This window comes from Boleophthalmus pectinirostris, unplaced genomic scaffold (genome assembly GCF_026225935.1).
Source record: "Boleophthalmus pectinirostris isolate CB_2022bp ecotype Guang Dong unplaced genomic scaffold, ASM2622593v1 HiC_scaffold_17, whole genome shotgun sequence".
Lineage (NCBI taxonomy): Eukaryota > Metazoa > Chordata > Actinopteri > Gobiiformes > Gobiidae > Boleophthalmus > Boleophthalmus pectinirostris.
The window spans coordinates 17,362,113-17,378,110 of NW_026571115.1; the positions used below are offsets into that span (position 1 = coordinate 17,362,113).

Below are 15,998 nucleotides of genomic sequence, written 5' to 3' on the forward strand. Positions count from 1 at the left end.
CACACCAGCCAACCTGTGGGTCAGTGGATCTGACCGCTCAACCTTTGATGTTTATGTTGAGAGCTGGATTCGAACCGCCAACCTTTAGATCAGTGGGGCGAATGCTCTACCAACTGAGGTACTGACCACAATCTTAACAGTTATTCTTAAGTTTATACTATCACCTAAATTTCACAATACGGTTTTAGTCTAATCAATTAGGCAATAGGTTACAAGCTGACCAACAAAAATGTGGGAGAAACGCTGGACTAGGCCCACGTTTGCGCGTGTTACAGCGGTAGCCACGCCCCTGAGGCACAGTGCCCGGTGTGTGACTCTCCCTGAGCGGGCGCAGTGTCGGGCCTGACCGGTGTCAGCTCGCTGCTCATTGGCACCGCGGTAACACGATGGTCATCCAGACAGCAGCCGCACCGCTCCTCCTCACCCCTTGACACGCTCTCTCGCGGCTCTCAGCCCATCTAAGAGGTAAAAGAGGGTCTTTTCAAGGTCACTGCACATTACGGGGGACCGAAATAGTATCAGCCACCGACAAAAGGAGCAGTGCGTTCCAGCCAGCCGGTCCGTAAATCCTGCTGCATTCGCTGGTGGTAAAACTATAAAGGCTCATTACTAATATTAATAAGTATGCCACACAATACAGTAAATAAACCAGCAATCGCCAGATAGGATATAACATTTTATTTGGTTAAACACAATCAGTAGTTTTACACTATCTCTAGTAGTTTGAATGAACACAGTGATTGGGAAATGATCACATTTTACATTTATTAATGCAGAAATAACAGATTTTTTTTTTTTTTTTTTTTGATGAATCTGCTTTTATACTATTTAAAATTACACACTAAATATTTAAGAGCATGCGTGATCAGAGCAGACTATGATTAGCGTTTGGTCCATACAATAAGATGAAAACAAAAAGTATAAAGAATAGAAGAATGTTTCCTGCCCTCTAGTGGCAACAGCAATATATACAGCAAGTAAGATATAAAAGATATAAGAGTTGTAAGTACATAACATTGCACTAGAGAAAATGTAGAATACCACAAAAGCAGCATTATCTATTATGATTTCTTACACTATTTTTAAATGTGGCTATATTTTACACAAAGTATAACCCATTGTAAGATATAATAATTGTAGAATATAAACTATAATTGTGTTTCCATGCATTGTCTTTGATATTATTTTGTAGCGTTGTATACCTTAGTGTGTATTCAGTTAGTTAATGCATAGGTTTCTTTGTTAGTGCTTGAAACAGCATTCAGATTTAAGTTTGCCTTGAAATTACAGCATACTTAAGATTTCCACGAATTCCACTTAGGCCTGTCACAGTAATGAATTTTGAAGCACAATATATTGCTACAGAAATATACTGCGATAAACAATAATATTGAAACTACTTAATGCCCCTGAGACAATAAAAATAATGCAAGATAATGCCAGTGAATCATTTCAAATATACTGTATCATTAAAAGACATGAGCTACAACTACATAGCAGAAATTATAATTACCCAAAGAAGAAATCTTATTGTATTACTTAAAAAATGACATAGATTCTTCCTATATTGCAAAAAAAAATCACACCCACGAGAAATATTGAGCCCCAAAAGAGATTTTTCCAGCTTTCATATACTGAACTACAAGTCGATATAGTAATTATTGTGACAGGCCTAATTCCAACTGCACTATCATGGAAGCACAACTACAGTCAATTTATATATATTATATATATATACATACATAATATTTTCTGTATTATTATAATATTAACAGCAGTGGTACAGTTGCTGGGCCTATGGTGCACCGATTTAAAAAGTAGATTTTGCCAATGTAATGAAATAATGTTGCCAGAAAATGTACCCTGCTGTGATATAAATAGGTATGAATATTATTATTTTATCATATTATTATTTAACATGGCTCATGCTTTATGGTGAGCGTCTTCATCCCCATCCTGTACAAAAAAATAAATAAAAAGAGAGAAATATAACCAGGCGTGTGATAACTGCTTGAAGGTGCACTGTGTAACATTTCTAGAGCTAGGTCGGTCACCTGCTTGTCTCCATGGAAATGTTATTGCTTTGTCTAGAATGTTCCACAGTGTAGATTAAACATATCCATCACAAGGAAGACAAGCAGGTTACAGCACTACACTACATTACAGTTCAGATCTGTGGAGAGTTTCCCCTTTCACAGAAGGAATTGTATTTTTGAGCAAAGAGAAACGCCAGTAATGAAGAAATGCGTGATGGAAATGTTTAAAGTCATACTAGTGAACATTCCAGGGAAAGCAATAACATCACCATGGACAGTAGCAGGTGACGGACCCTCTACCAGAAAAGTTGCGCAGTTCACCTTTAAATATATTCATAGGAAGTTTTTTACTTACAGGTGGTTCATTGCTGTTGATGCCCGGGCCTAAGCTGTCCACCAGCGTTAGGCACTTGTCTCCTGCTGTCTTGTCAGTTGCCTCTTTTTCAGCAGATCTGGACAGAGAGACAAAAAGAAATGAAAATGGACCATGTGCAAAAATTGACCCACGTTCTTTCGGCTGGACAGCGGTGGTTGGGTGTTTTCCGTTTCTACACAAACTCCTCAAAACACGGCCGGGGATGGAGGTACTACCCATGACAGCTGTCTGAAACTTCAGCAACAGGCAGAATGAAGAGGTAAGCTAGCAGACTCCCCAGTGATATGCATTTCTGTCTTTTTCTATAAACTATGTCAACCTAGGCTGCGTTCCTAGTGTAGTCCTGATTTTCTCCTGGTTTAACCATTTGTAGTCCTGATTTAGTCCTGTTTTAGTCCTGTTGTAGTCCTGTTTTGGTCCTGTTGTAGTCCTGATTTAGTCCTGATTTGGTCCTGTTGTAGTCGTGATTTCATCCTGTTGTAGTGCTGATTTAGTCCTGATTTCATCCTGTTGTAGTCCTGATTTAGTTCTGAGTTGGTCCTATTGTAGTCCTGATTTCATCCTGTTATAGTCCTGATTTAGTCCTGTTGTAGTTCTGATTTAGTCCTGTTGTAGTTCTGATTTAGTCCTGTTGTAGTCCTGATTTAGTCCCGGTCTATTTCAGTTTTAGACCCAGTTTTGGTGTGTTGTGTGTGCAAGTTATGGTTGGGCCCTATCATGTTGTTCATAATGTATTGTAGCTTTGGGGTGATATAAAATGCTAATGTTGCGATATGCGTGGCCTTTGCTTCCTGTTTACTGGCACCGGTTTACTTCTCTTTCTATGTGTAGATTTGTTAATCGTTATGGCAACTGTGTTAATTTTTCATCATAAACATTGATTGTGGAGGCTTTGCAAATGATAAGTTTAAAAGCCAGACACAAGTTAGTAATAATAAAGTGAAGGCCACCGTTTTCAAATGTTTTGTCTAGACTAATTTTTCATTATTATGTAGTTATGGCTAATTTCTTTTTTATTTCAGTGTATAAATGTTATGCCATTTTGCCCAGCCCTGTAGTTTAGAGAACAAAAGAATAAGAAATGTGATTAATTTTTAAGATTTAGCTTTTACCCTTGCTTGTGAGTTGAAAGGCATCTGTTGTCCATGTCACAGATCAAACTAGGTTGAAGAGTCGGGTTCCCATTGCTGAAAAAACAATTTGTGGACATATAATGTACAATTTCATAGACTTGTTTTAAATTGTCCTGTTGTAGTCCTGATTTAGTCCTGTTGTAGTCCTGATTTAGACCTAATTTGGTCCTGTTGTAGTCCTAATTTGGTCCTGTTGTAGTCCTGTTTTAGTCCTGTTGTAGTCCTGTTGCCGTCCTGATTTGGTCCTGTTGTAGTCCTGATTTCATCCTGTTGTAGTCCTGATTTAGTCCTGATTTGGTCCTGTTGTTGTCCTGATTTAGTCCTATTGTAGTCCTGATTTAGTCCTGTTGTAGTCCTGATTTAGTCCTGTTGTAGTCCTGATTTAGTCCTGTTGTAGTCCTGATTTCGTCCTGTTGTAGTCCTGATTTCGTCCTGTTGTAGTCCTGATTTAGTCCTGTTGTAGTCCTGATTTCGTCCTGTTGTAGTCTTGATTTAGTCCTGATTTAGTCATAATTTAGTCCTGTTGTAGTCCTGATTTCATCCTGATTTAGTCCTGATTTGGTCCTGTTGTAGTCCTGATTTCATCCTGTTGTAGTCTTGATTTGGTCCTGTTGTAGCCCTGATTTTGTCCTGTTGTAGTCCTGATTTCGCCCTGCTGTAGTCCTGCTATAGTCCTGCTTTAGTCCTGCTTTAGTCCTGCTTTAGTCCTGCTTTAGTCCTGCTTTTTGACCCAATTTTAGTGTGTTGTGTGTGCAAGTTATGGTTGGGCCCTATCATGTTGTTCATAATGTATTGTAGCTTTGGGGTGATATAAAATGCTAATGTTGCGATATGCGTGGCCTTTGCTTCCTGTTTACTGGCACCATTTTACTTCTCTTTCTATGTGTAGATTTGTTAATCGTTATGGCAACTGTGTTAATTTTTCATCATAAACATTGATTGTGGAGGCTTTGCAAATGATAAGTTTAAAAGCCAGACACAAGTTAGTAATAATAAAGTGAAGGCCACCGTTTTCAAACGTTTTGTCTAGACTAATTTTTCATTATTATGTACAATTTCATAGACTTGTTTTAAATTGTCCTGTTGTAGTCCTGATTTGGTCCTGTTGTAATCCTGATTTAGTCCTAATTTGGTCCTGTTGTAGTCCTAATTTGGTTTTGTTGTAGTCCTGTTTTAGTCCTGTTGTAGTCCTGATTTAGTCCTGATTTAGTCCTGTTGCCGTCCTGATTTGGTCCTGTTGTAGTCCTGATTTCATCCTATTGTAGTTCTGATTTAGTCCTGATTTGGTCCTGTTGTTGTCCTGATTTAGTCCTGTTGTAGTACTGATTTAGTCCTGTTGTAGTCCTGATTTAGTCCTGTTGTAGTCCTGATTTAGTCCTGTTGTAGTCCTGATTTAGTCCTGTTGTAGTCCTGATTTCGTCCTGTTGTAGTCTTGATTTAGTCATAATTTAGTCCTGTTGTAGTCCTGATTTCATCCTGATTTAGTCCTGATTTGGTCCTGTTGTAGTCCTGATTTCATCCTGTTGTAGTCTTGATTTAGTCCTGTTGTAGCCCTGATTTTGTCCTGATTTCATCCTGTTGTAGTCTTGATTTAGTCCTGTTGTAGCCCTGATTTTGTCCTGATTTGGTCCTGTTGTAGTCCTGATTTCGTCCTGCTGTAGTCCTGCTTTAGTCCTGCTTTAGTCCAGTTTTAGACCCAGTTTTGGTGTGTTGTGTGTGCAAGTTATGGTTGGGCCCTATCATGTTGTTCATAATGTATTGTAGCTTTGGGGTGACATAAAATGCTAATGTTGCGATATGTGTGGTCTTTGCTTCCTGTTTACTGGCAACATTTTACTTCTCTTTCAATGTGTAGATTTGTTAATCGTTATGGCAACTGTGTTAATTTTTCATCATAAACACTAACTGTGGAGGCTTTGCAGATGATAAGTTTAAAAGCCAGAAACAAGTTAGTAATAATAATAATAAGGTGAAGGCCACTGTTTTCAAATGTTTTGTCTAGACAAATTTTTCATTATTATGTAGTTATGGCTAATTTCTTCAGCCCTTTAGTTTACAGAGAGAAAGAATAAGTAATTTGATTAATTTTTAAGATTTAGGTTTTACCCCTGCTTGTGAGTCGAAAGGCGTCCGTTGTCCATGTCAGAGTTGAAACTGGGTTCAAGAGTTGAGTTTCCATTGCTGAAAAAACAGTTGTGGACATACACTGTACAATTTCATAGACTTGTTGTTGAATTAATTGAATCACTATCATGTTAATTTTTTAAAACAACCTTACACAAGATAATAGATAGACTTAATGGTAACAAATCCACACAAGAAATACAAGAAATTTCAGTGACTGTAGCTGTTGTTGTTGAAATCAAACTTATATATTCTTGTGTCTATCATGTTAATTTGCAGAAATTACCAGTGTCGTTTTGTGTCTTCCTTTCCACCTCCTGGGTCGTGTCCCATGTTTCTAGGAAATTTTAATAAACATATTAGTTCCTATGAAGGAGGACACAATGATGCATACTAGAAAGGAATTAACAACCAAACACTCACCCGTTCTTTTGTGGCAAAACCTCACTGACCTGAGGTACACCTTTGGCATCATTCCTGCAGTTCAAAAATGACAGACCAGTATCACAAAATCTCAAAACTCTCAAAATCTGAAAATCTAAAACTTACTTCATCTCATCAAGGTGACAAAAGTCTGCAATTCCACCATTAGACTCTGTGTTATCACTGTAAAAAACACAAGTAGTTTTTCTGTCATTTAAAATAGCCATTGTAGGACTTAATTAAAGGGCCCATATTCCTCTATTTTCCAATTTATGTTATGATGTTGTTTCCTCATAAAATAGCATCCCTGTTTTGTTTCATTCACACATGTTTAACACAAAAACCCTGAGCACCACTGTTTTTTTTAAATTCCATACACCTTCACTAGAATCATTTTGATAATTTCAGATTTGGAATTGACAATATCTACTGAACAAAAGGTAAAAGGAATCAGTTAACTTCCGCTTCATCATAAGGTGGAATAGAGTATTTTGAGCTTTGGCAATGTAGACAGCACATTAATACAGGATTACTCAAATCTTTGTGAATGAAACAAAGCACAACTCCTGTTATGTTTTTGAGGAGGTAACAATATTGTAACATGGCTTGAAGCTCACAAGTGTAGGTTTTGCATAATATAGGATAGCAGCCATACCTTTTTCCATCCAGTAAATTTTCTAGTTGGTAGTTGTGGAGATTTTCACCATCACTGTTAAGAAAAATAAATGCATTGAAGTTGTTTGGTATTTAAATCATATCTTCAAGGAAGTCAGAGGTGAAAGCTGATTAACTATAAAAATAACTACTATTGATACTATAACTCCTACTGCCACTACTACCACAAGCACCACCACAACAACAGAGACTACAGGGAGTATTACAGAGAAAAGTAATACAAATAAATGACTGACTAATTGTTAGACACTACAGTACGGTCCTGGTTAACTCTAGTTGCTATCACACACTGGCAAGATGTGTAAAATGTCATATCCTTTTTACTGGCTTAAACCACATAAAACATTAGTCATACTATGTGCTGGAGAGTGTTTTTTTAAACTGTAACTGTGATTCCTCAATAGTAGCATACTTTAGTTATTATTCTCACCTTTGATCCACTTGTCTATTGGAATTCCCCTTATTATTCTTGCAGGGACAGTGCTTCTTGCGTTGGTGCAGATAGTCAACAAATCTGTAGCCACCACACCCTTTCCTGTAAATCACATTGTTTCAAGAGAAGGCACCGCAAGAAAAAAAACAAAAAACAATACTCACTTTTTTTGTTTTCTTCGCCAAAAGATAAAGTCCAAAGCTATCAGTACTATCAGTACTATCAGTACTATCAGTACTATCAGTATCATGATTATGCCAAATGACACCCATAAGAGTATGTCCACATTGCCTGAAGAATATAGTAATATTGTAACATGTTTTAATAAATCAAAACTACAGTATATAAAAATGGTGGAGCAGATTCACTCACAATTGTTGGCCCACTTATAGAAAGTGGAACATTTCAGCCCAGTGGAAACATTCGAGGCTAATTAAATGACAGATAGGATCAATGACCAAAAGTTATAGTTGATAGAGATATAGTCGATAGTACAATACTGTCTCACCTGCAGTGATGTAAATCAGGCAACTCTCAGAGATTAGACCCCTCTAAAAATAAATAAAGTAAATAATGTGAAGGTTATTTATTTTGACTAACATCCTCCTTCTGCAAACATGCCCATATTTGGATATTTGGAGTGAGCCATTATGTTCTTTACCTCGTCCTTGTGTATGTATTTCATACGGACATTGCTGCATGTACGTGTTGTTATTGACTTGTTATCACAACTGTGTACATCTTTCACGAAAAAAGTTGCACTTTCCATCTTTCCCACTCGGCAATTTCAATCTATTGATTACAAAACAACTCTTAGAAATAATTGAAAAAAATTAATAAAAAATACACACACACACACACATACACACACGCAGCCACACACATACACGCACACATACACACACACACACACACATACATACACACACACATACACACACGCAGCCACACACATACACGCACACATACACACACATACACACACGCAGCCACACACATACGCACACATACACACACATACACACACACAGCCACACACATACACATACCTCCTTTTGCTTTATTTCAATCCTATTCACAGGAATGCTTTGGTTTCCTAGTTCAATTGGAAAGCTGTATCCACCTGAGTTTTGAATCTCGTTGCATGTAACATTTTTTATAGAGCAGTCTGTAACAAATAAAGCTGTGATAATCAATGTAAATCAGCTTAAACTTCAAGAAATTTTAAACTGCGCAGTAAGTTCGTAAGTCGCATGATACTTTAGGCTACAATAACTATCCAAGAAAGTAAAAAAATGCGTGGCCTTACATACCTCCCCTAGTCATAGTCACAAGAAGCACTTTTGTCAAGAATATAATCGCATGATACTGCTGTAGAGACATTGTCGTACTGACCACACCAAGTTCAGGAAGTGAATGAAACGGCAGCGGGTAACACCAGTTCAGGAAGAGGAGGGATTTCAGGAGCTCAGCTGACAATGATGTAATCAGCTATGTTATCAGTCCATATATGAAATTCAAACAATAAGTTATGTATGCGAATGAGTTCTAGTTAATAAAACATTTAAATGTCCCTTTGCTCTTGTTTTCAAAAGCCACCTCAACACTTAACTTAAGTTATTCATTATTAATAGTTTATTTGTATCTTGTTAGTGGCATCCTTCACTTTTTACCTGTCCAAAGATATATTTTATGTCATTAAACTGTGACTTAAGTAGTTCTAATGGGCCATCTCAAAAAAGACATACATATGGATAAAAATAACTTTAAATAAATTAACATAATTCTAGAACTACCAAAATTTGCCCATATACACATACCACAGTTTGAGAAACACTGAAGTATACCCCTGAAGTCACAAAACACTAAATAAAGCTTTAATCAACCTGACCTAGTACCATCGCTAAACTGCTCTTAAATCTACTCTTAGATTTTTAAACTGCTTTTAAATCTTTCTTTCACGCTTTCACTCTTCACTCAAGTCTGTGTTGTGCATTTTTTGACACAAGGGGAGGCCCTTGTGCTGCTGGTCACAGGGCAGCAGTGGGAGAATGCAGTTAGAAAAGAAATCATAATAGCATTAGTCCTAGTAGCAGTTGTAATTTTGGTATTTGTAGGATAATACTTTGTGTCAACTTTTCACTCAGTAGTTTTAAAACAAACAGAAACACATTTTCTTTGTTTTTCCCCTTGAGTAATAACCCTTTGAAGTAGACTTGAGTAAACATTTTAATCGTTTCTTAAATGTATGTTTATTGTTGTAATATTTGACTTATACTTGATTCTTAAGTGTCTAATATTGTCCATCTTGTCCACATATCTGAACCATGGGGAGAATAGAGCCCTCAGTGTAACTTTGGCTGTCGCCTGCTCTCACAGATCACATGGAACTGCCCTGGTTTTGCATGGATCATTTGAGGTGCATCTTCTCTGGTCCAGTGAGAAAACACAGAGCACATGTGTCACTCAATATGGGCCCCTCACTCCTTCTTCTCCACCACAGCAGATGACCACATAATGTTGTTAACCTCTACACTATTAACAAATAAATTATAATAAGTTTTAATGTACTATAACAAATCAGAGACCTACAACTATATAGCTGCAACTAATATTTGTGACTATTATTTTATCATAATCATTAACTAGACCACAGACTGTAAAGCACATGCCAAAAGACCTTTCATAACAAAGACAGCTGGATTAATAATCAAAATGTCTAAAAATGTAGACAATTTCAGATTTCCCATATAGACTTTCTCTATTACACTTTATTTGTAAATATTATATATCTAGAAGTTCTCTGTCACCATATTTCTTTATGTGATTAAAATGTATTTAAAAATTGCAATGAAAAAATATTCACTGTCAACTACTAAATAATTATTATTTGCCCTAGACGACTATTACTAGAATTGCACTAGACATTTTTGTTAAAGTTTGGTTATGATGTGTTCTTTCTTGAGAATACCCTCTACCCTCGAAGCTAAAGCAGGTTTGGGCCTGTAGTACTTGTGAGGGAGAATGGGAATACCATACTGCAGTGATTTTATCGTGCATACTGCTGTTAAGCAAGACACTTCACTGCCCAATGCGAATGTGGTGTAATGGTGAGTGATTTGCGGTGGTCAGAGGGACGGGCGGTGCAGAGAGGCAGGCTTGGCGCATTCAGTCTACCCCAGGGCAGTTTTGTAATTACTTGTATTTTTATTAGTTGGCTCATCATTTTGTTCTTAGTTAGAATTGCTACACAACAACTTTTGAGGACTGTGTCACTATTCCTTATACATTACATATACAGTGTATTACAGATGGGCATAAAACAAAACGAAAAGAGCCTAAATGGACTGGGCTCTCTGGAGGGGAGGTCTGTCAAAATGAACCAGTGGTCTTATCCATTTTCCATGGATATCAGGTGACAGTGGGAGGCATCCCTCTGCAGCACAGACCCAGTGTAAACAGAGCAGAGGAGTTACGAGGCTTCGAAAACACACAAGAGAGACTGACGCACACATACTCCCACTTACACTGACAAGACATTTAGACAAGCATATACAGTGTAGTCAATGTACACCAAAACATGTCTTCAGAGTATTTATAAAGGTTTACTGATGATAGTCTAATCATGGACTAAAATTAACTACTTAATAAGATTGCTTTTTGCTTTTAAAATGCAGCAGTGATGGACAAACATGTTATTTACATTTTGCATACAATTCACATTTCCAAGGCAACAGACCATGAGCCACTTTTTAAAGATGTACTTTTCTCCACCTGCTTATCTCTTTGGAGATGTTATTGCTTTACCTAGAATGTTCCACTGTAGGGCATTAAATTCAATGACAACAGTTTTTTTTTACTGATCAATATATCTTGAGACAATGTTTTTTGCTCCAAAGACATACTTTTACTTACAGTATGTAACTTTTGGAGGTGGCATGTAAACCATATGAGTCCATGGACAAAGATACGTTTCATTTCATACTGTGTAAGATTAAGCCAAAGGAACATTTCCGTGAAAAGAATCAGGAAAAGGCCCTCCTTCAGGCAATGTAAGTGTCAGGTCTATGGAGATGAAAGCTCGCCCAGAGTAAGGATGCAAGGTTTTACAAAAAAACTAAATAAAAATTACACACACACAAAACACCTTTTTTTTTTTGTTTATTTTTTGGCTAAAAATTTACATACTGTAGCTTTGTGAATTTTTCATTACATAACACCATTTACTATATGTTTTGTCTGTACTGATTTCATTTTACTTGTGTACTTTTCAAACACTAACTGCCCGCCGCAATGCCCACAATAAGAACCAGCTGCCACACACTGTAAATCCAAAAGCAATACTGAACTTACATTCTTGACGTATGGTTGGCTACATGTGTGGGTCCAAATATGCCACAGCCACAAGCTAACCAAAACACTGCGCCCAGACTAGAAGTGTCTCCATTTAAAATTCAGTGCTGTGTTCACACTGTGATGTGGTGGGATAAGATGGAGTAAGTCTTCTCCCAGAGCGGAGACGATTCACAGCGATATTATTCAAGCAGAAAGTGTCTTTGTGAGCCCAGACATAAAAGTGAGTGTAAGGGAACAGCTCGGAGTCACGGGGGGCACCTTCAAATATAATGGTAATAAGTGTAAACCCGCTGTGGTTACATGACTGTCTCTGCTCTGTCCAACGCTACGGCCCACTGCATACATCTCAATATCATAACACATGTCTACAATTCAGAGGAAAAATAACACCTTATAACATTGCTCTTTTTATATGTATATCAACAAGAATAGGCATTACTGTTAACATTTACAACCACAATAAAAGTATTACATTTTTTACCCTCATGCTCACAGTTTCTTTGCATTACTGAGTCACTCTCCATACTGGCACATCAATGGCAATGGCACATCAGTATGCAGTCATCTGAGTTGGGATCAATCCACCAGTATTTTAGTTTATGGGCAAATGCATTAAAACTTAGAGTTGTCAGAAATCAATACCAGATATTAATTGATATGAAACTATTGATACTGGAAAAACAAACAACCAAAAAAAAAAAAAAAATGCAACGCAAAAAAAGGACAGGCTTTGACCTTCTATGAATAGCTTTTTTTTCAGATTAAACTGGTTGTGATCTATATCTGTACCAGTATAAGACTGTTGATAATTACATTCTATTGTCTGAAAAAGTACAGTTTTTTTATTGTCATATCCAAAATCTAAATCGAGTTTGAAATTTTAACATTATTACGACATTACTGTTGCATGGCATATTTACTTCCAAATGTACTCTGCTCTTGTTGATTCTATTCTTTGTCATATTAATCCAAGCCAATCCAAACCACTTTATTTCTATAGCACATTTCATAAACAAAGACTTTCCAAAGTGCTGCACATAGAGAAATTTTAATACAATAAAAACATAATCTAAAAAGAAAAACAACGGAGTAAAAACAAATAAATAAAACCTTAGAACAGACCACGTACATTTTCACTGGCAGTGCTGCAATAGAAACACCACCAGATATGCAGTACATGATGTGTGCTAGAAGGATTTATGGTACACAGAGGTAAAGGGCATTAGCCATTTGAGATGTATAGTGATGAATCTGAAGCTCCGCCCACATCCTGCTCACAAACATCTGATCTGCAGCCTCTCTCCTCTGCACCGACACCTGATCCTGCTGAGAAACTCTTATAAAAGGAATCAAAATCAAACAATCCAATCAGGAACACCTCTGCTCCACAAAGACTCATGGAGGAGGTATCTGGGCTCAGAAACAACACAATGAATGCAGTTAGGCTAGGGTTTTATTAGAAAGAAAAAAGGGGACAGAGAAGTATATTGTGCAACGTGGATAGCTTGTATTAATCTGTTTTCCATGTTCTCCCGGGAGAGATCTCTGTCAGAAAATAAAGCATTCTGTTTGAAACCTGGTTTAAGTTCAGCTAAAATCAAATCAGCCTGGCTACTATTTGAAATGTGTTCACTACTGGGATGGAAAAAGTACTGAAAACTAGTAAAAGTACACTACTAAATATTGACTTGAGTAACAATAAAGTTGTTCAGTTGTACATTTAACCTAATGTTTTTTTGGCCTATTTGTTGTTACTACTGTTAGATCAATACTGCTACTACTTTCTTTCCAACTTCTACTGGTACAACTATTACAACCACAACTACTACTATACTATTACTATACAAACTTGCAGTATAACTTCAAGTACAACAACACAATACAGCTGTCTCTATTAATACTACCATAATTACTATAACAGTAAACAAGTATGTACATTAAAACAATCAAATAATAATATGACGGTCAAATATTTACATCATTATTTATTTGAAAGAAAAATACACAATATGACATGCTTTTTCACCATAAGAATAAACTACACAAGTTGTTATTCACGCTCACAGCAAGTAACAGAAGGTCTAACTGATGTGGGGTGTGTCTTTTTACAGGTTTTTTTCATGTCGTGTGATAAAGCCCTGTATTGTGGCCTTTAATCCCTCCAAGACAATGAGTATTTTAAACCCAACCTGCTGTCATTGTTGTATCCTCAATAAGAACGTACACGTGCACTCAATCAACTCATTACATAACCCAAAGTAGGCTTGTCAAAACAACATAAAAATGAATATCCAGATAATACCGTGTAATACAAAATAGTAAAATAGTAGTATTGAAATTATGCACTGTGGGACAAATTTGTTTTTTCCTGAATAGTTTCGTATGGCCTTCATCTGTGTCCAAACAATCAAAAACACCAAGTCAAACGAAAGAAACTACTATCATATTTTCTAATTTTCTGTTGGTTAAATCCACAATTTGTAGACGATCTGCAAGGTGACTGTTGTTGTGATTCTGAACTATTAAATAAACTGAGTTTCATTTTTAACTGGATAAAAGTGTGTTTTTATTATGATAGTGGTATTAAAAACAGTATTTTTCATTTGTTGGATAGTTTTGTATGGCCTTCATCTGTGTCCCAACAATAAAAAGACCAAGTAAAATGAAAGAAATTTCTCATATTGTTGGATTTTCTAACTTTTTCTTAGTTAAATCCACAGTTTTTGGAAGCCCTGCAAGGTGACTGCTGTTGTGATTTTGAACAATTAAACTGAATTTAATTTTGAACTGGATAAAAGTGTGTTTTTATTATGATAGTGGTATTAAAATAGTTTGTATGGCCTTTATCTTTGTCTGAACAGTCGAAAAGACCAAGTAAAACGAAATAAATTATTAATTTTTATTAGATTTTCTTTTTGTTAGAACTTTTTCTTGGTTAAATCTGCAATTTGTAGAAACCCTGCAAAGGCATGCTGTGATTTTTGGGCAATGAAAACAAATTGAATTTCATGTTGAGCTGGATAAAGGGGTGTTTTAATTGTGATAGTGGTATTAAAAACTATATGAAGTACTGAGGATTTCCTTTGTATAGAAATCAAGACTAAAATTGTAGTATTGGAACAATAGTAATATACAGGCACCAACATGTTGCACAGAGCTATGAGAAACTATGCACTCTCTTTATTTCATGTTCAAACATTAAATGCAATTTTGTGTAATTTTAGTTTTTATCACTGATTAACCTGGGGCTCTGACATGACAGCAAAGGGCAGATATAGGAGACGTGGCCAGGAGTGTTTAAATGCAGTGGGGGATAAAGTACTCAATTTTGCTACTACCAGGGCAAGAGATTACTCAAGTAAAATTAAAAGTATCACATGAAAAAATCTACTTAAGTAGAAGTATTAAAGTTCCTGTTTAAAAATGTACTTAAAGAGAAAATTTAAGTATTTTGCAGAGAGTTTCAGAACAATTACATGGTGAAATGTAGTGAGTATAGCGGATTTAATTGATTTGGCTGATTTGTTGATTTTTTTTAGAAGTTTTGTGCATTTGTATATTTGGTTTGCTCAAAGTTGGGACCTTAACTCAAATTAAATGTGCCAAAAAATAAGTCTCAACCAGTAGGTCTCACACCATAAAGAAAAGTATGTTTTACTTTTCAGTCCAGATCTAAAATATAAAGTAGAAAGTACAGAAGTAAAAATGAATAAAAAGTACAGGTACCTAAAAACTGTACTTAAGTATTGCACTTTTACTTTTGTACTTCATCACCTTCCATCACTGTTAGTTAGTTAAATAGTGTGTCTTTTGCTGTCATGTTCAGTTGTGGCAGGTTCTCTCTAGCTCTTCACACTTGGTCGAGTCTCATTGTTAAATAAACAAAGCCGAGATCACTGAGGCAGAGAGTGTTCACCTGGAATACAACCTACAAGCTCCAACACATCGAATACAAAAGGAGCAAATGTCGAAAAGTCTGTTCACATATTTGGATACTGTTTGTCAAGTTGAAGTTAATAATGATGTTTAATATTGTCTGGGGGTCATTCTTGCAGTGATTCTTCCCACCTGTTTTTGTATTCGCCGAAGCTTACTAATTATGTGATTTAGCATGTCTCTTTGATTTACGCAGCAATGAAAAGGCAATGTAAAAGAAGTACTCAGGCACAATAACTTAATGAATTTATTTGCATTGCATCTATTGTAGGCATGAATGACACTTTTTAGATTTATAAGTGAGTAGTATGGGCTTTTCTGTGTGGAGTTTACATGTTTTTCCAGTCTTTCTGTGCCTATGTGGGTTTTCTCCATGTCCTTGTTTTTTCTCCACTAAGCTAAAACATGCACAGTTGACTTTGCAGTGACATCGTGCTGAAGGTGTTGTACCATGGAGATACAGTGCACACATTAACAATAACTACCATAAAAGTTTTAATATTCTG

At 36.3% G+C, this 15,998-nt stretch overlaps 1 protein-coding gene across 5 annotated transcripts; it reads right to left on the minus strand.

Moving 5' to 3' along the window:
* Positions 1-663: 663 nt before the first annotated feature.
* On the minus strand, positions 664-8,660 carry LOC110169322 (uncharacterized). 5 transcript variants are annotated; one of them, XM_055152660.1, is made up of 15 exons: positions 8,514-8,660; positions 8,250-8,368; positions 7,862-7,992; positions 7,709-7,751; positions 7,573-7,629; positions 7,365-7,491; positions 7,198-7,302; positions 6,748-6,801; positions 6,219-6,275; positions 6,093-6,146; positions 5,956-6,006; positions 5,652-5,726; positions 3,525-3,599; positions 2,392-2,488; positions 664-1,956 (listed from the first exon to the last, which is right to left on the minus strand). In XM_055152660.1, the coding sequence occupies exons 3-15, from the start codon at positions 7,967-7,969 to the stop codon at positions 1,924-1,926; spliced, it is 936 nt and encodes a 311-aa protein (XP_055008635.1). In that variant the 5' UTR covers positions 7,970-7,992; positions 8,250-8,368; positions 8,514-8,660; the 3' UTR covers positions 664-1,923. The 5 variants fall into 5 exon arrangements, with proteins under 5 accessions (XP_055008635.1, XP_055008633.1, XP_055008634.1 ...); XM_055152658.1 differs by having other exon boundaries at positions 5,652-5,735; XM_055152659.1 differs by having other exon boundaries at positions 5,652-5,735; positions 8,250-8,383; positions 8,514-8,604.
* Positions 8,661-15,998: the final 7,338 nt, after the last annotated feature.

Bases quoted from the DNA above. Each gene is read 5' to 3' on its own strand.
- LOC110169322 (XM_055152658.1), bottom strand. From the start codon at position 7,969: ATGGAAAGTGCAACTTTTTTCGTGAAAGATGTACACAGTTGTGATAAC. The intron at 6,276-6,747 runs GTATGGCTGCTA...TGTTTTTTACAG, and splicing joins AATTTACTGGATGGAAAAAG to TGATAACACAGAGTCTAATG. The intron at 1,957-2,391 runs GTAAGTAAAAAA...TTTTTTGTACAG, and splicing joins TCAACAGCAATGAACCACCT to GATGGGGATGAAGACGCTCA.